At 49.5% G+C, this 26365-nt stretch overlaps 1 protein-coding gene across 2 annotated transcripts in view; it reads right to left on the reverse strand.

Annotated features, from left to right (window-relative positions):
- DNAH2 (dynein axonemal heavy chain 2) overlaps positions 1 to 26365 on the reverse strand; it is an 81578-nt gene that overhangs the window by 654 nt on the left and 54559 nt on the right. Inside the window, exons 55-86 of one of the 2 annotated variants that reach the window (XM_074342256.1) lie at positions 26150 to 26299; positions 25639 to 25806; positions 25258 to 25418; positions 24837 to 24976; positions 23558 to 23690; positions 23309 to 23448; positions 21781 to 21991; positions 21466 to 21582; positions 21150 to 21291; positions 20144 to 20313; positions 19911 to 20027; positions 12725 to 12889; positions 12066 to 12191; positions 11782 to 11930; positions 11642 to 11708; positions 11359 to 11509; positions 10960 to 11108; positions 10656 to 10789; positions 10367 to 10511; positions 10048 to 10247; positions 8520 to 8646; positions 6853 to 7039; positions 6505 to 6653; positions 6169 to 6352; positions 5737 to 5927; positions 2235 to 2426; positions 1875 to 2059; positions 1406 to 1634; positions 1177 to 1328; positions 966 to 1080; positions 306 to 482; positions 134 to 208 (exon numbers count right to left, since the gene is read on the reverse strand). In XM_074342256.1, coding sequence (XP_074198357.1) covers positions 134 to 208; positions 306 to 482; positions 966 to 1080; positions 1177 to 1328; positions 1406 to 1634; positions 1875 to 2059; positions 2235 to 2426; positions 5737 to 5927; positions 6169 to 6352; positions 6505 to 6653; positions 6853 to 7039; positions 8520 to 8646; positions 10048 to 10247; positions 10367 to 10511; positions 10656 to 10789; positions 10960 to 11108; positions 11359 to 11509; positions 11642 to 11708; positions 11782 to 11930; positions 12066 to 12191; positions 12725 to 12889; positions 19911 to 20027; positions 20144 to 20313; positions 21150 to 21291; positions 21466 to 21582; positions 21781 to 21991; positions 23309 to 23448; positions 23558 to 23690; positions 24837 to 24976; positions 25258 to 25418; positions 25639 to 25806; positions 26150 to 26299 — 4898 coding nt within the window. Of the gene's footprint in view, positions 1 to 133; positions 209 to 305; positions 483 to 965; positions 1081 to 1176; positions 1329 to 1405; positions 1635 to 1874; positions 2060 to 2234; positions 2427 to 5736; positions 5928 to 6168; positions 6356 to 6504; positions 6654 to 6852; positions 7040 to 8519; positions 8647 to 10047; positions 10248 to 10366; positions 10512 to 10655; positions 10790 to 10959; positions 11109 to 11358; positions 11510 to 11641; positions 11709 to 11781; positions 11931 to 12065; positions 12192 to 12724; positions 12890 to 19910; positions 20028 to 20143; positions 20314 to 21149; positions 21292 to 21465; positions 21583 to 21780; positions 21992 to 23308; positions 23449 to 23557; positions 23691 to 24836; positions 24977 to 25257; positions 25419 to 25638; positions 25807 to 26149; positions 26300 to 26365 lie in introns of both variants that reach the window. The other variant, XM_074342255.1, reaches the window with a different exon arrangement.

Here is a 26365-nt window from a genome sequence, read left to right on the forward strand (position 1 = left end):
TCTAGACCCTCAGTTGTCAGCCTCCCTGACTTGCCACCTCTCTTCTCCCTTCTTAACCAATTGTTTCCCACCTTTCCTCCCAGCACCCTCCTCCACCAGACCCCACTCTGCTCAGAGCACATCTGGCTCCCACCTTAGGTGGATACACTAGGTTGCTGTCGTCCACGGTGGAAACGATAAACTCCCAAGAGAGGCTGTCCACTGAAATCTGGAGATTGAAGGTGAGAATAAGGGAGGACCCCCAGATAGCAGAGAAAATACATGTCCCCAGCATCGCTCCCCATCCCACTTTCCATGTTGCTCACATTGTTTTGGCGAGCTGAAGACTGCAGCACAGCGGTGAGGAAGCCAGTGGGAAAGGTGAAGCCAGACAGCCAGAAGATGACAGGAGGCCGCGCACGGCTGGCCCACAGCTCAAACTGTTCCACACGCAAGGCCAAGTCCCGGGTCCATGAAGCCAATGGCTTTTGTGAGGGATATACCTGGAGGAGGAGGCAGTGTGTGTTTATTCACTCACTTATCTGTGCACTCATAGCCTTATTTTGAATACTTGGAGCAGATACAAGAAGAATATATGGTGTCAGCCCCTGTTTCCCAACCATAGTTGAGCAAAGCTCTCCAAAAGCCAACTACCAGGAGAGAAGCATAAAATGACAGCTATTTATTAACAGTAATGATGGTGATATTAACCAGTTACCATTGATGAAGCACCTACTGAGTGCACAGAACTGGGAATCCTTCAAACATCCTTGGAGAGGTTAGTGACTTTTTGAGTAAGTTTCTAACTTAATAGCTTTGCAAAGTCGGTCAGTGAAGGGCAGAGCCAGATTTCAGCCTTGGGCCTGCCTGACTCCAAAGCCTAGGCTCACGAATTTTGCCATCTGCTTCCCTAGAACCAGGTTGGGGGCACAGGGGTGCAAGGAGAGCTCATTGTTGGAGGCGGATCAACAGTGATGTAATCTTGCCTTTCCCCAGAGAGGAGGGACGTGGGCATCAAAGATGCAATTGAAAATCTCTTCTAGGCTTGTAGACATGACGATGAGGCCCTGGATGCCTTTTTCTAGGTCTGTCAGTGAGAACCTGAACAGGATAAGGTGGAGACCCATTCTAGGCAGGCAGTGAAGGCCCTTCCCCTTTCCCCCTCCCCAGATTCTGCAGGGTCCCCACCCATCTTACAGGATGGTCTCCATAAGCTTGTTGTATCTCTGAATCTCCTGCAGAAGGACCACACTGAGCGGGGAGGGGTCCAGAGCCAGCAGTTTTTGGGTCCCCTCATAGTCGATCATTTCCGGAATCTTCTGTTTCACATCACCAGCCAGCTCAAGGACCTGCCAAGGCAGAAGCTCTGAGTGCAGACTGCTCTTCCCCATTGCTTTTCCTCCCGCAGGTGTCTGTCTGGCCTTACCTTCTCTTCCCGACTCTGGCCGCCGGCCCTGGTGGGTGTAATCTGGGGTTGCAGGGAAAGCAGAGTCTCAAAGAGAGTCCGTGCCTCAGTGATCTGGGAGGCCACATCCGCATTGGGGTGCTGGCCAAAGGCCTCAGGCGGGTCCATGCTCGGCAACATGCTGATGTACTCCTTGTACGAGGCCAGGCTCCCATCCTTGGGGATGAAATAGGTCTCCAGTGCTGACAACCTGGGGAGTCACGCATACCTATTGTGGCACTGTGGGGACGCTGGGGCTTCCATGCCAGGCCAAGACCCCATTCATCCAACTCCCTGCTCTTGCTGCCCCCTCCCCAATCCCACAAAGTCTGCCTTCTCCCAACTGCATGTTCTCTCCTCAGACACTTCCCCTACCCCACCCCCACTGTTGTCCTGCCACCTGGTCTCTCTTGTCCTCTGCCCCACCTTGTTCATTGCCACCCTCCCTCACCGGTAGGCGGGGGTCGATAGAGACTGGTCGCAGAAGTAGTCGTTGATGTAGGTGGTGAGCAGGCGCCGGTCCCAGTCATCTGTGACGTGTCCACCATAGTTGACACCAGCGATCAGGTACTTGAGCGCATCCCAGGGTGTCTCCTCATATTCATCCAGGTAGAGGCTCAGCAAGTTCTCTGACACCTGTGCGTGGTCCCAGCCCCAGCCCCAGCCCCCAGCCCCACACACAGTTACGGCAGGAACTCTTCCAGGGGCACTGTAACAAGGGCTTTGTCAGTGGATGTGCCTGCAGGGTAGCCATAGGGCAGGAAGTGGAAGGAGAGAGGGCTGGGGTGAGGGAGTCCTGGGTAGCACAAACCTCAAAGTCAGAGTCATTGAAGCCATAGATGATGTTCCAGCCAAGCTGCAGGAACTTTTTGCGTTCAAGTAAGACAGAGTGGAAGAAGCACAGTGCAAACAGCAGCTTCTTGTACTTGGTGGGTTTGGAGCAGCGGGAAAACAGTGGTTCCGTCATCAGTTGGTAAAGACGGGTCATGTTGGCCTTTAGGCCCTGGGAACAATGAAGTACAGAGGTGGGATGACGTGCATCTTGCTCGGCCCTGCCACTAGGACCACTGTGTACAGTTGTGGAGGTTGCTCACTGCACAAGGGCAATGGCTGAAAGGATGAGTGGAGGCTGAAATCCAGTCCTTGAGCTGCATGCCAAGATGCGCACTCATTCACAGGGCTGGGTGCCTTTCTCTAATTCACAGGCACTGTATGGGCTAGTGGCAGTCCTGCCCTCTGTGCACCCCCCGCCCACCTTTGATCCTCTCTGCTATGATGTTCTCAATGGTGGGTAGGCCAACTCAATTTGGGAGTGCCAGAAAATATGAACAAAGACATAAACATGCACTATTAATGAGCAAAATGTACACAATTATGTGCAAAGGGTCTATGTAAAGTACCAAGGAATAAATCTAAAAAAATTTATACATCTTTGTAGAGAAAATTACAAAACTTTATTGAAATAAAGACTAAATAGGGGGGAGGGTATAGCTCAGTGGTAGAGTGCGCGCCTAGCATGCACAAGGTCCTGGGTTCAATCCCCAGTACCTCCATTAAAATTAGTAGATAAAAACCTTATTACCCTCCCCCAAAAAAGACCAAATGGAGAGACCTACTATACTCACAGCTTGAGAGGCTCGATATCCTAAAGATGTCGATTTCCCCCAAATTGATCAAGAGGTTTTTTTGGTGGAACTTAACAAGCTAATTCCAAAATTTATATTGGAGAACAAAAGGCCAGGAATAACCTGAAGAAGAATAAGGTAAGGGGCTTGCCTTCCCAGCTGTCAAGAATTATTATAGAGTTAGATACTAATTACGGCAGTGTGTGTTGACCCCAGGACGAACAACTTGACCTAATAACAGAATAAAGGGCCCAGATATATGTATTCTATATGTATATATAAATAATTATATATATGGTGATTGGGACATTTAACAAGAGGTTTATATAAAAGTAGTGTACAATTCATTGAAGGTGGCAACTGTGCTTCAGCTATGTAAGAGAGCATCCTTATTCTTACGATTGAGCCCTTTACACTGAAATACACTGGAGTGCGTAGCAGTGAAGGGCCAGGATATATGCAGTTTACTCTCAAATGGTTCAGAAAAAGTATAAGTGAAGAGAGAGAGAAACAGAGAGAGAGAGAGATCAAATGATAAGGCAAGTGGGACAAAATGTTAACAACAGATGGATCTGGGTAACAGACATGTGGGGGTTCTTTGTACTCTTACTCTTACAACTTTTCTGTAAGTTTAAAATTATTTCCAAATAAAATATTTAAAAAATATTGGCCTCTGTCAGCTACCAAAAGAAACCCAGTTGTACCCAAGATACCCTAAATGTCCTACTTTCACTAAAGTTTTGGCAGATCCAAGGGAGGTCCTGCATCACCAGCAAACAGTATTTCACAGAAAGCTCTCCTGGGCTGAGCTAGAACGGGCCCTCTCTGCTGGGGCCCTCTCTCCTGGAGCCCTGCCCCACTGCAGAGCCATCCTCTTGGACCCCTCGCTCTCTCCTCCTGGGTTTCCCTCAGAGTCAGAGTTATGCCGACCTAAACAGCACCTACCTCCAAAACTCCTCTGCCCATCACAGAGGGGGCGCTCAGCCAACAGAGGGCCTTCTAGCAACCAAGGCACACTCCTCTTTTAGAAGGCAAAAGAAAGGCTCAAAACAATGCATTAAAAAAAAAGTTCTGTTACATTGGCAACCCATTTCTGGACTGTGTGACATTTTAAAATGGGGGCGCAGAATACTTTTGTTGGCAGAAAAAATAAAGTTAGATAAAAATCAACTTTAAACTTCTTTTTTAAATTAGTGGTGCCATTAACAAAAATGGGATGAGATCATCCAAGTGGAGGAGCTGACAGCTTGTTTCGAAGTGTGGGATTTACAGTGCTGGCGTGCCAGAAAGAAATGCTTTGGAACCAGGTGGAATTCAGACCTGGAACTGAGTTTGAAACTGGAACCAGAGATGGGATTGGAGTTGAAATCAGGAAGAGGACAATTTCTCCATCAACTTGTGAAAGGAGGAAATGGAGAATGAGGACAAGACAGGAGGGGAAAGAAACAGAGAAGTAATAAATGATGTGGCAAGGGACAGATGGGAGGGGACCAGGAGTGTGTGTCGGGGAAACCAGGGAGAGGGACAGTCGACTATGTCAGCCAGCCCTAGGTGGGCGAGGAGGATGAATGGTGAAAGACATCCACATGTGTATGCTCGCCAGCCATCCTTGTTCACTGAGTACCTGCTACATACGGGTCCTTGTGTTAGTCATAGGATGAGCAAAACAGTGAGAGGCAAAAAAAAAAAAAAAAAAAAAGATGTGGCCTCTGCCCTCATGGAGCTTACAGTCAGGAGAAGTCAGGCATTAATCAGAATCACGCTAATCCGTATAAAAGTCCCACAGTGAGTGGTAAGGTCAGAGGGAGCAGTGAAGGTTGTAGGAGAGTGTGTCACAGGGTGTTGACCTAGATCTGGAGGTCAGGAGCTTCTGGAGAGAGTGCTGCTGGGGCTGCGACCTGAAGGGACAAAGGAAGGAGTAGGGAGAACAGGGAGGGCAGCAGGTGCAGAAGCCTGGGGCAGGAGAATACAGGGTCTTTCAAGGAAGAACAACAAAAAACTTTAAAAGTTAATGGTGTCGGTAGAGCAAAGAAAGCAAAGGGAAGCGTGGCGACCCACAAAGCTGGGGACACGCCCGCTGAGGTACACAGGCCACGTGAATAGGATTTTCATCTTGATTAAAAGCCATGAAAATCTATTAAAATAGTTTAAGCAGGGGGTAAGTGGGTAGGATGTAGCAACATGATCAGATTTTAAAGGAGCAGTATGATTGCATCAATGGTGAGCTTGTAATATTAAAGATAAACATTTCAATAGAATTGGAGAGAAGGAAGGAGAAAGAGGCTGAGAGTCCAGGCAGTGACATGAGGGAGAGAATGCAAGGAAATGTCGGGAGGAGGGAGGGCCAGAAGGGTCTACACTCTAGTTATAGACTTTCTTTGTCTCAGTGTCCTACCTGTGACACGAGAGTGACAGCACTTACCTGATAGTGTGTGTCTGTTAAATGAATTAATAAACGTAAAGCATTTAGAACAATGCCCGGCACATAATAACACTCGAGAAATGTGAGCTATTACTAGTGTGTTCTAGAGTTTGGCACACAGAGGAGAGAAAGGAGGTGGGGAATTATAGAGGCCAGTAGAATCAAATAAGCTGCATTATTAACATTAAGCCCTCTCTCTGAGGCCAGTAGGATGAAAGGTAGACCAGATGGCACGAACGATGCTGGCTACCTACAGTCGCCCATACCTTTGGTGGCTCTGTGGTCATCTTGATGCTGGCCTGCAAGATTGAGATGGGGAAGTCTGGGTGTGGACTGGAGCTGAGCCAGAGGCGGAAGGAAGGGTGAGGATCCTCCACCTGCAGCTGTTCCACCAGTTTGTCCAGATTAGGCATCCATGACAGTGACAGGTGGCAGTTAGCCAGGAACACCCAATGTCCTGCAAGGGGATGTTGGATGCAGCAGGAACCATTCGCTGCACCCCATCTGTCCCCTCCACTTCCCACCTTATTGTGCGTGTGTGGCGGTTGAGGGGTGGGGTCCAAATGCTCAGGTCTGCCACTCCTGGGGCCTTCTGGAGAAGTGGGAGCTGCAGTTCCAGCAGCGTGACTGAGGCTGGAGGTGGTGGGCAGTCAGACCAGGGCCAGGGATGGGGGTAGAAGAATGGGGTGGGCACTGACCCTGAATCACACCCTCTCGGAGGAGCCGAGCTGCGATGGGGGCCTGGCCCTGGCCCAGGGACAGGGCGTGGAAGCGCTGAGCCATGCCTGTGTGCTCTGCCAGCTGGAGCAGGGCACTGGTGGGGTCCACACCGGGCGACAGGATGAATACGAGTGGGGTCCGTGGGGCTGAATCCTCCATCACCTGCTGGAAGCACAGGGCATGGCCTCAGGCAGAGGGCCACAACATAAGGCAGTGGGAGAGAGAGACTGAGGAAATGCAATAACAGACTGGAACAGGGAGAGGGAGGCGGGAAGGGCATGGGCACGTGTGGGCAAGGAAACCAAGCCACTGACCAACTTCATGTTTAGCACAGGCGGCTCAATGAAGCGGGAGCCAAGGTTGGAGACAATGAAGGAGGTTACACAGAATGCCACGCGATCCTGGCGCAGGGAGCGAACGATCAGCATCCGTTGCATTTCATTGCAGGCATTCTCCCACTCACCTGGGAATGAAGTGAGTAATTGCAAGGAGAGTGAGTCGGGAAGAGCAGGGGATCTAGACAGAGGGGCACCTGTAGGAATGCTTGGCCTGGCCGGGAGGCAGATGTACTGAGGGAACTTGGGAGAGGGGAGGAAGAAGAAAGGGAGCAGCAGGCACACGGCTGAAGGAGGGCAGGAGAGAGAGGCTCAGCGCCTAGGCACCTGGCAGCATAGCCTTCTCGGGGGTGGCACTGGTGTACCACAGGTGCCAGTCACGAGGATACTGTTCAAAGGAGTTCATGAGCCCGTGGAAGTTGGTCAGTTTGTCCAGCTCTGTGATGTTATCCCAGTAGGCATCTGCGAGCCAGCTGGTACAGGGGTTATCCATTTGGCCCTCACGATCCAGGACCTTGGAGGGAATGAGAGGGGAAAAGGATTGACCAGGAACATCCCAAAATAATTATTTTTTATTTTATTATATATATAATTATTATTTTAATATATATATTTAAGGTGGAAAAGCCAAGGTGAGTATTGCATGAAACGAAGTGAAGAAGTGAAGACAGGAATCTGAGATGGACTGGAATCTATCTTTACTGGGGAATAAATTGGGGGGGCTGGGTGCCTAGGTCTCTCAGATGCTGTGCCGAGACCACAGAGCCCAAAGTCAGGAAGCGGGCGCCCTCTGGTGGTTTCCTGGCAGTAATGTCTCCTACCCAAATGATTTCGATTGTAATAACCTCACTCACCCTTGAGAGAAGCACAAACTGTTCACTCACTTATTTACTCTCGTTAACAAATATTTATTGTTCACCAACTATGTGTTCTAAGCACCTGGGACACACTACTGAACAAAACAGACAAATGTCTTTGTCCTTGAGAAGCTTATATTCCAACATGGGACAGCAGATAATGAACCAAAAACATAATAAGTAAATTGTCTAGTACGTTAAAGATGATAGTGCCACAGGAAAAAAGACTAAGTTGAGGAACATAAGGGAGGTTGGAAGTTTGGAGTATTAAATGAGAAAGTCAAGGAGGTCTCAGTGAGGTGAGACTTGAATCAAGACTTGAAGGAGGGGAGAGAGGGCTCAGTCTACACCTGGGGAAACAATTTTCTGGCAGAAGGAACAGCCAGTGCAAAGGCCCTGAGGTGGAACATGCCTGTGACAGGAGGAGGCCTATGCAGCTGGAGTAGATGGAGTGAGGAGTTTGGCAGTGGGGGAGTAACATCAATGATGGGGCATCCACTTTAAAAGCATCTCTCTGGTCGCTGTGTTGAGAAATTAGGGGCAGTGGAGGCTCTTACTAAAATCCAGATGAGAGGTGAGGTGAAGGTGGCAAAAGGAATGAAACTGTTATCCAAGGAGGGGTGGTGACTGGCCCAGGGAACTGTGGTATAGTTGGCAGCTTTAAGGACCCATTTGAGGTGAATGGTCGTGGATTGAAAGCGATTCTAGTCAGTGTGGGTGTGTTTTTCTCCAGCCACGTTCAGCTGCACAGACCACAAAGGGACAGAGGGAAAGGACAGCTAGCTCTAACCAGAGAGCAAACGCCACACCGAGCAGGGTGGGAGCAAAGGGGCCAAGGGTGTGTGCAAGGGAGAGAGTGTAATGGTGACCACGGAATTCGGGCTGCGGAAGGAGTGGCCTGAGAGGTGGTGAAAGACGATGTCCATCAGTCGTCAAGCCCAGGCAAGGGGGGCTGGAGGCAAGTTACTCCCCTCAAGCAGCCTAGGGGGCTTGTCGTGCACCTGCTCCTGCCAGTTTTCCTCTACTCACTGGCTGGAGCCTTGGGCCTTACCCTCTGGGTCTGGAGTCCCTGTCATACTTGCCCCCGCCCCCAACCCTGTCCACCCCACACTCGGATGTGCCCTCTGCCCTACTCACCACACCCCCACGTAGGAAGAAGTTGTATTCATCCATGTTGAGTTTGCCAGAAGTCTCCAGAATTTTGGCACACATCTGAAAACTGAATAGCAGCTTGTGGCGCTCAAAAAGGGTGCGGCAGGTGTACCTGGGAGGGGACAGGGAGTGGGGTGGTGGGAGGCAGGATACTCAGCATGTATGCTTACGGAGTGAAGATCATACAATCACACAGCCTTACACAGAAGGAGGACCTTAATCAGCTTCTGATCCAAACCTCCTATAAACAGCCTAGCATTCAGTGAACCAGAGAGAGGACATGATTTTCCCAGAGTTTCCTCATCATTGGTTGGACCTGCACTACGTGCCAGGTATTCAGCCAGGTCCTGAAGACACAAAGATGAATGAACACAGTTTCTGTCCTGGAGGAAATCAGGCAGAGTGAGGACAGGTAAGAGGCAGTGATTATGATATGATGTGCTGAGTCCTATACAAGGGTGGAGAGGAACTGCCCCGAGGTGCACAGAGTTACCGAGTGATGTGGAAGAGGAGGAGAGGGGAGGACACAGGGAGAGCTCAGAGTAGGAGCAAAGCAGGGGGTTGGGGGAAGAAAAGCACGGTGTGCCGGCCAGTCCGGATGCTCAGGCATCCAGCGTAAGCAGGGGAAAAGTGAGGCTGGGAGGCAGGTAGCGGACAAGACTCAGTGGACTTGGTGGCCACAGGACACAACCACCAAAGAGTGTAAGCTGGGGGTGGCAAGGTCAGATCTGTGTGTTTGAAAGGCTCACACGGGCAGCTGCAGTGGGGCAGATAGGAGAGGGACAAAGATGGAGGCAGAACAACCTGTTCGGGGCCTGTTGGGCAATTCAGAAAGGAAGATCGTGGAGGCCTGAACTGAAGTGCAGACATGGCAATGGGGAGGCCCAGGCAGGGGACCAGTTTGCAGAAGGATTCGTAAGCAAAACCTAGTGACTGATCTGAGGGGTGAGGGACTGGGAAGCGTCCAGATTATCCACCAGCTTCTGGCCCGGATGCCTGGGAAGCAGGTGTTGGTGCCACTCGGGGTGCGGACCCCAAAGGAAGAGGGAAGCTAAGGAGCTTGATCTGAAACAAGCTGAACGTGAGGGGTCTGTGGGATGTCCAGGAAGAGAGCACACTTGCTACTCAAAGCGTGAACCACAAACCAGGAGCAGCAGCTTCACCTGGGCGCTTCTGAGAAAAGCAGGACCTCGGGCCCCATCCCAGACCTACTGAATCCTTATTTGCATTTAACAAGAGTCCCAGTCTGTGGGTGCTTTACCATTTGAGAAGCGCTGGTGTAACAGACACAAGGCTAACGCTCAAAGGAGACCTACAGGTAAGACACTCTGAACCCCGGACTCTTCAGCCCAAGTGTGATGGTTAGACCCTGACGGTGGACGCTCCCCAGGGGAGGTATATGGAGAGGAGAAGAGCAGGGGACCAGGTATGGTGGCATGGGACAGCACAGCGCATAAGTAGAAAGAAGGGTCAGCGTCAGAGCCACCGGGCCTCCCGCCGAGGGCGCCCAGACCTGTAGACAGCGTAGGTATGGTACTCATTCAGGTAATCGATGCGATCCTCCAGCTTGTTGCTGCGATGGCTCTTGTCGATGCTGAGGATAAAGAGGCTGATGTAGGCATCCAGCGAGAACTGGTACATGGGATCGATGCGGCCCATGTCGTTGAGAACGAAGAACAGCACCGAGGCCCGCTGGGCGCACGGGCGGTAAGCCTGCGGAGGGGGCGGAGTCCGGGCCGGAGGGCGGGGTCAGGGCCACGGAGGGGCGGGGTCACGATCGGGGGCGGGGCTCCGGGAGAGAGGGGGCTGGCCCGGAGGACAATGGAGTTCACCTCGCGGGCCATGTCAATATTGATCTCCGTGGTTTCACTGGTCTCCAGCTGCTCTGTCACCTCAGTGGCGGTTATCTTGGAGGTCCGCAGAGTGTTCACCAGCTGCACGTCGTCTAGCAGGGAGCCTGTGGCCTCGTTCAGCAGCCTGGAGGGAAGCCAAGAGGCACGTGGATCTAGGGGCTAGGGGCACTGGGCTGGGGGTGGGGGTAACTCCTCATCAGCCCCCTCGAATGCCAGTCTTGCCTGCAAGCAGCCTTGCAGGGTGGGGCGGGGGCAGGGAGGGTCTTACCGAAGGATCTCATCCTCCAGCTCCTTGAGCTTCCTCTTGCCAGCAGCGATATTGATGACCAGTGAGTCCTTCTGCTCCTCCAACTCAGGCCTCTCCTTCCGGACCACAATGCCCAGCAGTTGGGCCTCCAGGCCCTGAGATTATGACTCGTGGTGAGAATCTCACTCCAGTGACCTTTACCCTTTTCATCCCATTACACCTCCCAAGCCGGAATCACCTGCTGCCAGACACAATCAGAGCCTTTTTCTCAGAACAGCCCTTCCCACTTCACCCTAGTTCAGTCCAGGCGCCAGCCCCAAGCCACCTGTTCTTTGACAGCAAAGTTGACAATGGTGGTCTTGGCTGAGGTTTCCGGGCTGTAGTGGGGGTTGGAGAGCTTGGTGGTGATGTAGAAACGGAAATTGGTATTGTATTCCACCTCCTTATCTCCAATGCGCATCAGCAGCCGACCACCTGCACCCACAGAAGGGTCAAGGACAAGGACCTCATGTGACCAGGTGTGGGCTGACCTGTTGTTCCCTAACCAGAATCCAGTGGCAATAGCTCACCCTGCCCTAATGGCCCCAGTCCAGGGCTGTCTGAATGCAGGGACAGTTAAGTAGAGGACACAACCAAACAAGTGGCTTTCCTCCCAAGTGTCCTAACTTAGCTGGTCTCTAGGATTTGTCCCACAGCCCAGCCCCACAATATCCTGGGCCCTGACCAATTCGAGCTACAGATTTGTTGAGCACAGGGTTGAGTGTGGGGTCCAGATATTCCTGCACGTTCTGGAGCAGCACAGGGTATCCAAACTGGATGGCCTTTTCTAGGACTTGAAGGTAATCGCTCATCTGCAGGTCGATGATCTGTAGGCCCTAGAGAGCAAGGGGGAAAGATGGAGGAAGTGCTGAGGGCTACAAGGGGGAAAGCAGCCTAGGTAGGACCTGAGGAAGAGCCAGGCTTGGGGAGAGAATCTAAGGGGCCAAATCAGCCCCCAAGTCTTATACCTGGCTTCCTTCCATGTTCTTGATCCATTTTAGGGCCTGGGCCTGAGGATCAATCATCAGTGCCCACCTGAAGGAGGAAGCGTGAGTGAGAAGGCAGGCTCTGCCCTTACGTGGCCTTGTGCTCCCAGCAGCATCCTTACCTGTTGCCACGGGTGACGATGATTCCATTCTCAGTGGAGAAAGCATCTGAGGGCAACCCTTGGATGTTCCAGTCTCGAACTTTGGTAGGATTAGACAGGAAGTTATCAAAGGTGAAGCGGGGTGAGCAAGGAACCTGCAGCTCCCGGATCTGGGTGGGAAGAGCCCCAAACTTCATCCTGGAGATCTGAGCCCAGCACCCCTGCCCCTTCCCAACATCTCTGCTACTCCCAGGCCCTGGTCTCAGAGCCCATAAGCTCAGTCATCATGCCTGAGCCCCCCTCACCTTCCTGATCCAGATCTGGTTGACGATCTCATCCCGGTAGTTGGTCAGGAAGGGTCCCATATAGGACAGGAAGGCAGCTGCCAGGAGACAGTCGCCTACTAGGTAGCCCAGATCCTCCTCCAGGCCCTGGGGGACAGCAGGGGAGGTGTAAGGCTGCCTGTGCCCCTAGCCCCAGAAACCCTTGGATTACTCTGAAGGCATTCTCCCCTGGACACTACCAGTTCGGAGAGTCTTTCCCTTCCTAGACACTTGCGCCCTGAGAACCCTAACCTATTCTCATGACTTTTGAGTTCTCTTTTGTAACAGCAGTGTTAACATTCTGATGATAAGGCCTAACCCTCTTGTGAAGCCAGGGTAGAGACAAGATGCCCCATGTCAGCTTCTGTCTGGTCAGAGGCTTGTATGCAAGGGTCCTCGTGTGTGCTTGGTTTCCAGCCTTACCTAAACATGGAGGCAGATCCCTAACACAACAGAAAGTCTCTCCTTCTGCTGTTCTCACCAAATGCGAGCAGAGGAGGGGAAGAACTCCCATGTCCCATTCTTGGATGTCCCTACCCACAAGTGTCCCCATGTCCCCCGACTGCCCCTCAACCTAAACAGGATAGGAGCTCTGGGCACTGGTGGGCAGAGAGGAAGCCAGGTGGTACAATGGATCTCACCTTCACCGTCTCCTCCCATCGGGCCTTCTCGCCGGCCAACCCCGACACCAGCATCCCAGCTCGTTCCAGCTTCACTTCCATCTCCTCCGACTTCTTGCGAAGCTCCTCCTTCTGTGCCAGCTTCTCATCGTACTGTTTCTTCAGCATCTCCAGTTTCTCGGCCACCTGGGAGGGAGCAGAGTACAGGGATCAAACATGGGGCTTGAGGCCAGATTGTTCTAGCTTCATATCGCCAGCCCGCCTTGCTGTGGCTGTATGGTCTTGGGTAAATCATCTCTTTGAGCCTCAGTTTCTTCATGTGCAAAGTAAGAACAGTAACACCTACATTACAGGGTTGTTGTGAGGAGGAAACAAGATCAAATATGTTTCATGAGGTGAGTTTTCTTTCCCTTCCCTCCATCACTCTTTCCTTGAGCCTGGAAGCTACTTGGTAGTGGAACTCAAGACTGAGTAGGAGACACACCTCTTGTAGCATGATAATAAAGCAGGCAGGAGAGGACCAGATAGCACACAACTAACCACGGCTCCATGCCAGAGGCCGTACCTAAGGTGGGGCCTTGAAAGAGGGAGAAAAAGCTAGAATGAACCCAGGAGAGGTTGCAGAGAGGAAGAGGGAATCCATTCAAGAAAAAGGCCCAGGTTCAAGGTCCCACACCAGAGACAGGACCTGGGAAGAGCTCTGCCCACTAGAGAAGCCTCCCTTTTCTCAACCCATTGCCACCCGTAGTCTCTGTAGAGGCTGGAATATAACTCAAATCTGAAGTCAAGAACTGACCATGTGGTGATCACTCGTAACATTTAGAGACAGCGAATGACTATGTTGTGTGCTTGCGATTAACATAGTGTTGTATGTCAGTTATATGTCAAATGAACAAAGAAACTCATAAAAAAGAAATCAGGGGGAGGCTGAGTGGTAGAGCCGGTGCTTAGCATGCATGAGGTCCTGGGTTCAATCCCCAGTCCCTCCATTAAAGAAATAAATAAGTAAATAAATGAAACAAAACAACTCCCCCCTCAAAAAAAAAAAAAAAAAGAAATCAGATTTGTGATTACCAAAGGCAGGGGGATGGGGAGGGGGAACTGGCTGAAGGTGATCAGAAGGGACAAACTTCCAGTTGTAAGCTAAGTAAGTACTAGGGATGCAATGAACCACAGGACAAATACAATTACATTGCTATATGTTATACATGAAAGGTGTTAAGAGAGTAAATCTTAAGAGTTCTCATCACAAGGAAAATCTTCTTTGGTCTCTATATTAAATGATGGATGTTCACTAAATTTATGGTCATTGTTTCATGATGTATGGAAGTCAAATCAGTATGCTGTACATCTTAGACTTACGCAGCGCTATGTGTTAATCATAGCTCAATAAAACTGGAAGGAAAGAAAAAGAGCCTTTTCTGGGACGCCGTGTGTGCGCCTGACTGGCGGACAGTAATTGTGCCTTTTCATGAAGAGGAGCGGGGGCTGACGCCGCATGAAGTGCCTGCCACGTAACAGTGCACGTGATAAACATTAGTTCTCTTTCCTGCTGGTGTCTCCACTGGGAGAGGTAGCCCGATCAGATCCTTGCCCTGCTTTGCCCAGTGAGCCTCATCTGGGCTCTGTAAGGATAAATGCAGGCTGCAGCACAACATCCAGCATGCAGTAAGTGAGCAATACCTGCGCCCAGTGATGGAGGTTGACCTCCAAGAACTTGGAAATGGGATAGGTAGCTCTCCAAGGGATATATAATTTTTAATTTTTATCTTTTTTATTTTTAGAGAGGTAATTAGATTTATTTTTAGTTTTTAAATTGTTTTCCGGGGGGAGGTAATTAGGTTTACTTTTTTATTTTTTAAGAGGAGGTACTAGAAGATTGAACCCAGGCCCTCATGCACCCTAAGCATGCGCTCTACCACCTGAGCTATACTTTCCCCTCCTTGTTTATTTACTTTTAGCGGAGGGACTGGGGATTGAACCCAGGACCTCATACATGCTAAGCAGGCACTCTACCACTGAGCTTTATTCTCCTCTCCTTCCAAGGAATATTTTTTAAAGCAAAGTGGAGATTCAAAATGTCACCTTTGAATGACAGGGCGGCCGACAGGGCGGCTTACAGGTCAAGCCTCGATAGTCATCTGTTAGAAGGCATTAACATCTAAAGAAAGAAGGGGTCACTCAGTGATCAGCTGGGCCACTTGGAGGAAACACTGGCTGGGGGCCTGCCCTGGTGGAGGCCATGCATCCAGCAATCTTTACCGCGTCGCACCTGTCATCAGGTTCACGTGACCACCTCCCAGCACTGAGGCCTCGCTCATCAGCAACACTCTGATTATAATTTGGCTTCCCAAGGAGACTGTTCTCTGGGGAAGCTGCCAGCCCACGAATAGTTCTGTATTTCCTTATTTATTTTGCATGTAGTGTTTTCTTCACTGTTTTTATTTTTTATGCAAGAAATAGATGCATAAAGTTAAAAACCTAAATAATTTAAAGAGGTTATAGTGAAAAGCAATAATCCTCTAGCCCACCTTTTCTCCTCAGTCCCATTCGTCAGTAGCAAATTTTTTTTAATCATTTCTATTTTTATTTCTTCCAGTAATTACCTCTGTATCTCTGAATATTATGCTTATGCCACTATTTAAAATATATATATTTGCATTTTTTTGTAGTTTTCATCTTTTTAATTAAAAATTATTATGAAAAATTTCAAACCTAGGAAAAAGAATAATTAACCATAAAAGAATAATATACCTATGTACCCATCATCAAGATTTAACAATTGTTAACATTTTCTATATTTATTCCATCTATTTGTTTTTTTGCCAAAGCATCTTGAAGTAAATTACAAACTCATGAAATTTCAACCCTAAGTACCTCATAAGGCATCTCTTTTAAAAAGGACATAATCACAACACCATTATCACACATAACATCAGCTTTATCTTTTTTAAAAAATAATTTTTTCCCATTTATGTCTCTTTTGAATAGTGAATACACCTCACACAAAATCAACATTCTTAAGAAACAAAAGCGTATCCAGTGAAGGGGTGGTCTTCCTCCCACTCCTGACCCCAGCCCCCAGCCCCCAGACCCCCAAGAGGGAATCACTATCACCAGTTTCTAGTATCGCTTTCCAGATAGAACTCACACTCAGAGCCCATTCACAGTAAAGAAAATATCAGCACCGTGAGGGCGGCGGCGTGTTCACCCCCGAATCCTTCAACCTAAAATAGTGCTCAATCATTTCTTGAATGGAGGATTTTTTTTTTCAAAAAGAGAAATGGGAACATTCAATAACAAGGGTTTTTGTACTTTACTATTTTTTACTTGTCTCCAAATCAGTTCTTGTCAAGCTGCCTCATTCTTTTTACCAGCTGTGAATAATTCTGTGTGTGATGGAACCATAATTTATATAACAAGCCTCCTACTGATGGACATTTGTGTCTTCCCAACATTTTCTATTATTAACGATGCTGTAATGAGTATCCTTGTACTTGCATAAGCACATCTTGACGCTGCTGTTTCTTTTCTATTTTAATTTTGTTTACTTGGTGAATAAGTAACTTAAAAATTCAAAAGGCGTAAGAGCATGAGAAATCTTCCTCCCAACCCTGCTCCCCCAGCCACCCAGCTTCCTTCTCTAGGCAGCCAGCGTGACCTGTTTCTTGAAATTCCTTCCAGCGCATCCTCTACAGATACTACAAGTATATTCCATGCTGCTATTTCCAGGTTATCAACTTGAGACTATTTCTAGTGACTCTGTGCTGTGACAGATGAAGATCTGCTTCCCTAATACTTCCACACTGCAATCCCTTTCTCTCTACTCCTAATAGTTTTCTCTCTTCTCCTGGGTACCTTTATAACTTTAAATAAGACTTTAAAACTGCATTTTATTTTATCTACTGCAAAAGCATTGCCCTACCTTTCCCTCAACCCCAGTCTGTATCCACTCCCCAACTTTTTACACTGTACTTTTATTTTTATGTTGTCGAGGCTGACAACATTCCCATTCAGAGACCACACTTGGTCTTCTGTGCTCTGTTTCTAGATTGATTATTAAGGTCAAATGCCAATAAACAGCATCGATATTATGACCTGGATTGGTGCCCAGTGTGAACTAGGTGGCTGACTGAGCTGCTTGTGGCTGAGACACATTCTGAAAGTTCACTGTGTGTGCTGAACCGGTTGTTAAATACTTTTTCTATTACCCCTGATGACGTGTTTTCGCTTTCAGAAACTTTTACGGGTTGGATTGAGTCTCTGATTTCTCTCCCGTGTTTTCTGTTTCTGGTTTTGCTTTTTGTATGATATTCCTTGACGCTGTCCTCCCATCCTTCTACCAAATGTCATACTTTGATCATTTTTAAATTTCCCAGAATTCTTTGTCTCTGCTTGGACTTTCTCTCTGATCATCCTATTTTTGTTTTGTGGATGTCATTTCTTCCTTAATCACTCTCTGAGGATACCAATTAGATTAGGTCTGCTTTTTAAGTTTGTCTCTGTAACTTGACTTATCTCTGGGTTTATTTTTCCCTCTAGGGGGTCATGTGTTGTTACAAATTTTTGTCCCCGTCAGTCTCTTGTGTGTGGGAAGACTTCCTCCAGGACCTTTCCTCAGCCCTTCTCCAGGAGAGGTGGTGACTGATCTGACTGGTAAAATTGGGAAGACTAAACTGGGAATTTCCAACTGAGCTCGGGCCCTTTTCTATTAGGAGTGGGCACGAGTTCCTCTCTGGCCCCTTGGCAATGCCTGAGACCAGGTAAGTCTGTTTGAAGATGGGGTCACTACTAAGGAAGCTGCTTGCTCCCAGACTTCGGCCACATCCTCCAACCTAGCCTTTAAAGGTGATTTTTGGCCAAATACCTTTTGTTTTATTTCTCAATTTGTTTGGAACTCGGGCATAAAATATCAGTAGATCTCAAATCCCTTCAACAGTACACATATTTGCAGACCAGAAAACCCACCAAGAAGCTTTCGGCGGGGCTAGGGGTTTCCTGGGCAGACTGCGGGGCGTGGACAGGTGTTTTGAGTTAGGTGATCTGTAGAGGCTCGTATTAGGTCCGGTGGGTTTTTACACTTATGTGATTGACTTTTAACTTCTGCAGCCTTAGTGAAAGTCTTTAAGCCGACCCTGCATTATTTTGACCTTGATAGGCGGCTGCAGCTTTGACCACTGGTGGGTAGCTATTTCTATAGAGGCGGGATGTTTGAAGCAGAAACTTCTAGGAAACGGCTTGGGCAGAGGAAAGATGTTGTCTGCAGGAGTGGCTTTATTTAAGAGTACTATAGTGGATGCAAATTCTGTTCTGACTCATTTCAGAGCCTTCCGGGGCAATTTCTAAGCCGGTGGTTCCTGGCTCTTGCTGTGCGTCAGAACTGGGCCTGGGGAAAATACATTTTCAGGGCCCCAAGCAAGTGGGTAATGGTTAAAACTATTTACTCAAGATTTGGATTGACACGCGATCCAGCTGGTCTCTGGCCTCTTCCCAGACCACTGGTGTTCTGTGCAGGCTTTCCTCTCTCTGTGCGGCTCTGACAGGGAAGGCTTCAGACTGCTGGCTTCCAGGTTCCATGAGAGGTTCTTGCTCTTTCGGCCTGGGGTGGAGCCCAGCATCAGCACAGAGCTCTCTGCAAGCAGCTGGGTAAGGTTGCCTGGTTCTGAGGTTCTGGTAAAAGGTGCATTTGGATCTTACACTTCACAGCCTTTTCAGTAACAAAGGAGACGTTTTGGTTCCCTGTCTACTTACTCTTATCAACTAGGGGTCTTCAGGGTGGGGTGTGGACTCCCCACCAGACACCTAACCTTAGGTCCTCTACAAATGTCCGTCCAGTGAATGACATTGTTGGCAGCTGACTCACAGCTCCCTTTTTTCCCTCACATTTCACACATGAAGGGAACAACCTCTAATTATTTGGCCCAGGATATGAGTCACCCAGGGGTGAGAAACCTTTCCAGATGGATTGCCACACCTATGATTATTCACTCTTGAAAAAGAGAGAGTGAAAGAGTGAAGGTTTCCAGAAAGGCTGGGAGGTAACAATGACCTGGGGCCAGGAGGCGCGGGTTCCAGCCCCAGCCCTGTCCGTAACCAGCCAGCCACTCATTCTCACTAAACCCTGGGCTCCTCATCCCGTCTGAGGAGGCTGGACCTGAATGTTCTCTGTAGTTGGTTCAGTTAAAACATTTTGAAATGGTATGGCCAACTTTGATGACATAAACATTTAAGCTTTCTATCCAGTTAAAGATATTATCAACCAAGTTAGAGGACAAGTGAAGATAGAAACACTGGAAACAATGAGTATGTCCATCAGCAAGGGGAGGGGAAATGGTTAAATAAACGATGGTCTAGCCGTCCACTGGCATAACATGCGGTGGGGAAAAGAAGGCAGGGCCTCTTCACACACGGATGGAGAACAATCTTCAATATATGTCAGTAAGATAGGAAGGTGTATGTTATGTTTAAAAAGGGGGGAAATGTGCTTATATCAGCACAGAACACAGCTGGATGGATAAACAATAACTTGTAATATTGGTTGCTTTCAAGGGAAGGGAGCTGGTGGCCAGAGAGCAGAGGTGGGAGGGAGACTTCTTACTGGATATGTTTTTGTACCTTTTGAATTTCAAACCACGTGGATGTATTTGTATGACCTATCGAATCAATGATAGAATATTAAATGATAGACTGGAAGAATTTTGAACTCTTTTGATAAAGCACTTAATGTCCTGCCTGGCTTGAGAGTTACCTGTGTGCACATCTTGCAGGAAATCACCTTCTGGATTGTCTGGCCCGCTCACAGTGAGCAACACTCTACCTCCAGACGACCCCATCCCCTCCCCCAAGCACTGGCTCCAACACCCCCACATTCCTCCTGGTCCAAGCAGCAAAGACCCATTTGGCACACAGATTTCATCAGTTACTACCTCAAGGTCCATCCCCAAAGGGCCTCAGCAAAGGACGACAATATGGCCAGCTCCCAGGTCAGTCTCGGAAAGGGCCCCCGGGGGGACAGCGCCCTGTGTCTTTGTAACCCTCTGCCATCGGCCTAGCTTTCTGAGCCCGAGGTGACGCAGAGCGGGAGGCAGATAAGACTGTAAGGAAGAGGGGAGTAGAACTGGACGGGGAGAAATGAGTAGTAATGAAGCGTCCGGAAATCAGAAACTGGGGAGAGGGACCACCTCGGAAACTCAGGTGTAGCGCTCACCTCACGCAGCTTCTCCTGGGCCTCGGCCAGGGCTGCCTGCTTCTCCTGCAGCTGGGCCAACGCAGCGTTCATGCGGATGCGCTTGGGCTCCACCACCCGGTACAGCCGCCCGTACAGCTATGGGGAGACAGCCAGGTACTCACCTGCCACCCACCCACCCCAGCTTTCTCCTGGTGCACCTGTCCTCTTCCCAGTCTGGCCGCACTGCTCCCCTCCGCCTCGCCACCGCTCACCTCCATGGCCCGAACCCACATGCAGAGGGACTTGGCAGCCAGCGACACGCGGCCAATGATATCAGGCTGGAAGTCGGGCTGGGCGCAGTAGGCCCCGATCTTCTTCAGGACCTTATCTGAGATATTGTCTTTATCAAAGTTGATCAGTGATTTGATGAAGTTCTGCTCCCCTGTGAGATGAAGATCAGGGGCCTCAGCCAGAGGGCCCACCCCCACCCCCCAACTAGGCACAGCCTCGTGTATCCTGGGCTCAGTACCGAAGGCCAGAGCATCTGGCCTCACCCTGAGTCCCTTCAGCTGACCTTGCTCCCTCCTCTAGAAGCTCGAAGCTCCCAGGGCCTCCACAGTCTTCCCAGCCTCCTCTCCTGTCACTTACCTTCAACACCCCAGCCCCACCACCCCACACGCCACGCTTTCTATATACTTCGCACTTTCTTCAAGGGCAGGGGTCACCAAACCACGGTGGACAGGCTACATTCTAGCAACGGGACTCAGAGCAGAAAAATAGCACAGGAATGAAACAGAAAGACTCTTGTTTTCCCTTTTCTGATTTTTGTCCTTTTTGCTGGTGGGGGAGCCAAGGCACTCCTGTCCTTGAATTCTGTGATACATTCTGTGATAAAGATATATCTTTATGACAATTCTTTCTTTTTATTTTCTCTTAAGATGAGTCGTTTTCTATTACTTACAGCCAAAGAACCCTAGCTGGTATTTATGCCTCTCTTCCCTACTAGGCTTTGTGCTTTTTTTTTCTTTTTTGCAGGGGGTAGGTAATTAAGTTTATTTGTTTAGTTTGTTAATGGAGGTACTGGGGATTGAACTCAGGACCTCATGCAGGCTAAGCACGCGCTCTGCCACTGAGCTATACCTTCCCCCCGGCTCTGTGCTCTTGAGGGTTGGGACAATGCGTCATCCACCTCTGCCTCTCCGAGTGCCTGCCGCCCAGCAGATGATTAAGGAACGCTGGGTGGACTGGTGTTAACTACTTCTTGGTTTCCTAGCTTACCCAGTTGCCTCTTGGCCTCTGCCCAGGTGGGCTCGTTGCCTCGAAGAATCATGACTGCCTGCAACACTATCTCCACTTGGGCAGGGGGCCGTCCATAAGACTTGATCTCTCCTATATCCTTCTTGTTCAGAGACTCCAGGGCCTGGGGAAAGGGAGTAATTTGGGGAGCAGGGCCAAAGTCAACTCAGATGGCAAGAGAGGTCCTTTATGGAAACAGGACCCAACTGAAGTACCCCTCTGCTCCCCACTTCCCCAGGGACTTTGAGAACAAAGTAGGCCGGCCCCAGTCCCTTCCTGAGCCCTTCCGGTCCAATACCCGCATGGCCTCTTCCAGGGCTGGCAACGCCTCTTCTAGATCCTTCTGGGCATTGTCAGCCAGTGCCTGGCACTTGACTTCCTCGATTGCAATCTTCTCACTATTGGTGGTGACGGCCTAGGGATGAAAAGAAGATGAGGGTCTTGTCTTCTTCACCTTGAGCAAAAGTGGGGGTGACAGTGGTGGTGATAACAATAAAAGAGAAAGCTCAAGAAAACAGGAGGCGTGAAACTCCACCCCCTGCCCCATAACTGGAGGGGACCAGGAAGCCTCTGCCAGGTGGGCGGGGCAGCAAGGGGCGTTGTGGGGGGGCACCTTCTGCTGCTCATCCGCCTCCCGCTTCTGCTGCACGATGATGACCAGGTACTCCTCACACTGCTTCTGGAACTCAGCAACCTTTTTCTTGGCATCCTCCAGCTCCAGCGACATCACTTCCACCTTTTCCCTGGTTTCATCGATCTTAAACAACCCGGTCCGCAGCTTATTGGCCTGGTTCAGCAGCTCCTGCCGCTTCTCTGCCAGCAACCTGGCGGACAGAGTAGGATCAGGTGCCGGGGGAGGCTGGGCCCCCAAGAAGGAGAGGCCCTTACAGTCTCCCTTCCTGGCGCAGCTCTGGTCCCCATCTTTCTGCCCGTTGCCACCACCACCAGCACCACCAGCACCCTAGTCAGATTTTTATCATTTCCTGCCTGGATCATTGCCAGCTGCCTCCCAACTGGTCTTCCTGCTTCCAGACTCTCATCCCTCTAATGTATTTTACACACCACTGTCAGAATCAGCTTGCTAGCCGCCGTTTCCATCACACCCCTTCCGTACTTGAGAATCTTCCACTGTTCCCTGCTGGGCAGTGGCTCGGGGGCTTCAGTGAACCAGAAAACACAAACCTCTCCCAAGGGGGTGGCCATCCCTGGGCTCCAACCTGTTTTTCCCCATTTGAGAATGAATGTGGGCTCAGTATGGCCACAATTTCTGATTTTTCAAGAGAGAATGGAAATCTGGATTTTTCTAAAGGCTCTCAAGTTTTAAATGTTGGCAACTCATTTAAAACGTTTTAACATTGTACAGGCCAAAAAAAAAAAAAATCAATGCAAGGTTGTTTTCTGGATTAAGCAAGAAAATGCATGCAAAGGGTTTAGCATAGTGACCGGGGACTAGTAAACAAGATACAAGCCTATGTAGTCAGGGGAGGCAGGGATTTTATTTTGTTAACTGGCATATATATTACAAGTATCTAAAATAGTGCCTGGCACAGTGTAGGTGCTCAAAAATACATATTAAATGAATAAGTTGGATATCATTATCACAAATAGCTTTGTTCTCACCTTGATTAAAATACTAAATCCAATAAATGAGGGTTTTTTTTTTACATTTCTCTTACATCCTTCATAGCAAATTATTATTGTGTCATGTACATAAAAAGACACTCAACACACTTTAATGAATGAATATATAATTCTTGGCAATGGTGGAAAGTCTAGAAAATGTTAAAGGCAGAAAGAAGAGGACATATATTGCCATATATCCCCATAATGTAATGTCATGGTTGTACTGTTGTTGGGAAAAGAGACATCATTCCAGGAGATAAAGACAGAGAGGTGAGGGGAAGAGTCTCAGCCAGAAGGCCCCTGAGGTGGACACACCCCTGGAAACCCTATCGCTCTGTGATTAACTTCCTGGGCAGAATCAAGACCCCTTGCATCTCTGCCATTCCACATCAGCACCCTAGTCCTCAAGCCGGTCCCCTTGGCCAGCTCCCAAAGAGTTTCCATTACATCATTTCACCAGTTGCCCTCAAAAGTCACCAAGCTCCCTAGCCCTCCATGCCCCCTACTCTTCGTCGTACTTTTTATATCCAGACACAAGTTCCAGGTAGTTGGTGGGTGTGACGTAGTTGTGTCTTCGAAGTTCCAACAGCATCTTCTGGGAATACTGAGCCACTGACCAGTGCATGGTGACGAAGATCTGGGCCACTTTCCTGTAGATCTGAGGCCAATGGTCAAAGAATGTGAGACAGAGCAAGAGTAAAGGCAGACAGTGAACGGAAATGGGCGGGAGGTGCCGGGGGGAGGAGAGATGGGGAGGAGGGACTCACATTCTCCTGAGTCCCCAGGTCTGCTCCCACCAGGTACTTCTCAGCCACCTCCAGCAGGGCTTCGCGGGGCCACTCTGAGAACCAGTTGATGGAGGTGCAGTTCACCAAGGCTGGGTACTGGCGGATCCAGTTCCTGGCGAGGGTTTCAAGAGGCAGTTAAGTCCATCTGCAGACTCAGCCTCCAGCCTTAGGCTTTGTCCCAGGTCCACCCGCTCCCCAAGAACCTAAAAAACCTCATCCTGGTGCTCCTGTATCTCCTTGTACAGATTCTGCTCCTCCCTCTAAGACAGTTCAGTGTAGGATCTAAAAGCAGGTTCTGGGGTAAGGAAGACCTGGTTCCACACTATCCAGGTATGGATCTTGAGAAAGTGATATAACCTTTTGAACATCAGTTTCCTCATCTCTAAGATGGGAATAACAAATGAGGTGACACCTGTGAAATGCTTAGCACAGAGCCTGGTGCACAGTAAATACACCATAAACCACAAACATTAAAAAAATAAATAAAACACTAATCCAAACTGCCTCTCTGTACAAGTTCTCTGTCCTCCTCCTCCTTCTTGATGCCCTTAAAAATCTAGTCATCCCAAGAATGGATAAGCAAAATGTGATGTATACACCCAATGGAATATTATTCGGTCCTGAAAAGGAAGGAACTTCTGACTTGTGCTGCAACATGGATGAACCTCAAGGATGTTATGCTAAGTGAAAGAAGCCAGCCCCACTAAAACAAGTATCGTACGATTCCATTTCTACGAGGTAGCTGGAGTGGTCACTTACAGAAACAGAAAGTAGGTGATTGCCAGGGCCTGGGGGTGGTGGGGGAGATGGGGAGTTGTTTAATGAATATAGAGTTATGGTTTTGCAAGATGAGAATATTCTAGAGATCTGTTGCACAACAATGTGAACATACTTAACGCTACTGAGATGTATACTTAAAAATGATTAAAATGGTAAATTTTAAGTGGTTTTTTTGGTACCACAATTAAACATTTAAAAACAAATCAAAAACCACCACCTCTTTCCAAGGGGAAAAAATAAAAACCGATCTAGCTGTACCAAAAGGGAGCAGATGACTCCCATGTCAGCAGGAACTTCCTGAAAGAAAGTACAGCCTAGGAAAGGAGATGGGGTGTGTGGGGCTGGAGAGGCCAGCGCTATTCCTGAGTCTTGAGGAGTCTTGAGTCTCACACTCAGAAAGCAAGGAGGCCAAGAGGGGATGAGGGCCCCCCAGCAGATGCAGGGCCCAGAGGGAGAAGAGGGCAGTAAAGGGAGTCACCTGAAAGGGTCGCCCACGGGACTGAGGCAGAGGACGATGTGCAGGTTGTTGCGCACGCGCTCAATGAGGTAGGCGAAGAGGCTGTCCGAGGACTCAGGCACCTGCTCCGCCCGGGCCTGTTCTATGATGTGTGTCTGAATCTGCACAGAAGCCACGCAGAGGCAGAGGGCTGAGGGTTCAGTGGTAGAACTGGGTCGGGGAGGGGTAGCAGGGGAGGCTGGGCTGACAAGGGGTGGGTTTTAAAGCAGCGTCGCCCAATAGGGACTCTCGAGGGCAGAAGGCTGAAGAAGAACAGCTCTTCCATCTAATGGGGGCTGGATGGAGGGGGTGCCACAGTAGCATCCTCTGGGATCACACTTCCTCAGGGGCTGGTGGGGAAAGTCAAAGAGCCACCTGGTAGTGGGCGTGGAAGGGATCGAACCTCTTCAAATTCATCTGTCTTGTAGAGATTGGGGACCTCGCCCGAGCTGAGGATGTTGTTAATGTCCTCTAGGAATGATTCATCAGCAATCTGGGTGTCCACGAAAAGGAAGGACGTGGCCTTGAGCTCTACCCCAGCCTGGCGAAACAGACGCTTGATATCTGGGCCAGGTGACACAGACAGACTCTTCAGATTCACCATCCTGTCCCTATTCCTCTTCTGAGATTCAGGAACCCTCCCCCAGCCTGCGACACATACATGACACCGGCTTATACCCAACAGGGGCCTGGAGCATCTCTCTACCCGGCTTCACAGGGAGTCAGGCATCTGATTTTTCACTCCCAGCCCCAAACCCTCTTGCATCTCAGAAATCAGCCTTACCGTCTCGGAACTCCTGCTTCCGATAACATTTGGTGACCTCAATCTGGAAGGTGATGTACTCGCAGATGGACGAGGCCAAGCGGGCCAGACTCTGGCGCCCGCTGCCCCCGATGCCCACCAAGAGCATGTTGCCCCGAGGCTGTCCAATAACCCGCACAATCCGTGTGACTGGAGGGTGGGAGACAGAGGGGTGAGGATAATGAGTCGGCTGAGCAAACCCAGGGGACCTCTAGGCCCTCAGCTGGGGACTGGGATGCCCAAAACTGCAGCAGAAGGACAAAGAAGTGTGGGAAGAAGTTAGTGCCTGAGGCCTGGTAGCAAGTCAACTTTTAACCTCACCATGTTTATTAAACACCACCATCAAGGAAGAGCCCCACCCTTGACCACAAGGGCCCACAAGGGGTCAGGGAGGAAGGCAACTTCCTTGACGTGATTGGGAAGAGATCCCTATTTCCTGGGAATACCCTGCAATTGGGATGCTGGAGAGGGGAGGGGAGAGGGAAGGGCTCACTGTGTTCAACAGCCTCTCGGAAGAGCACCAGCTGCATTGGCACAACAGCAGGTGACAGGTTGTACTCATTGAGAGCATTCTCCATGGCTGTCTTCAGCACTGACAGATCTGTCAGGTCTTCATACACCTTGGGCTCCCGCAGGAAGTCCCCTGGGCCATGGGAAGAGGGGGTCGGAGCTCAATGCCTGGTCCTCCAGAGATTTCTCCAAAGGTACT

This window comes from Camelus bactrianus, chromosome 16 (assembly GCF_048773025.1).
Source record: "Camelus bactrianus isolate YW-2024 breed Bactrian camel chromosome 16, ASM4877302v1, whole genome shotgun sequence".
Taxonomy (NCBI): domain Eukaryota; kingdom Metazoa; phylum Chordata; class Mammalia; order Artiodactyla; family Camelidae; genus Camelus; species Camelus bactrianus.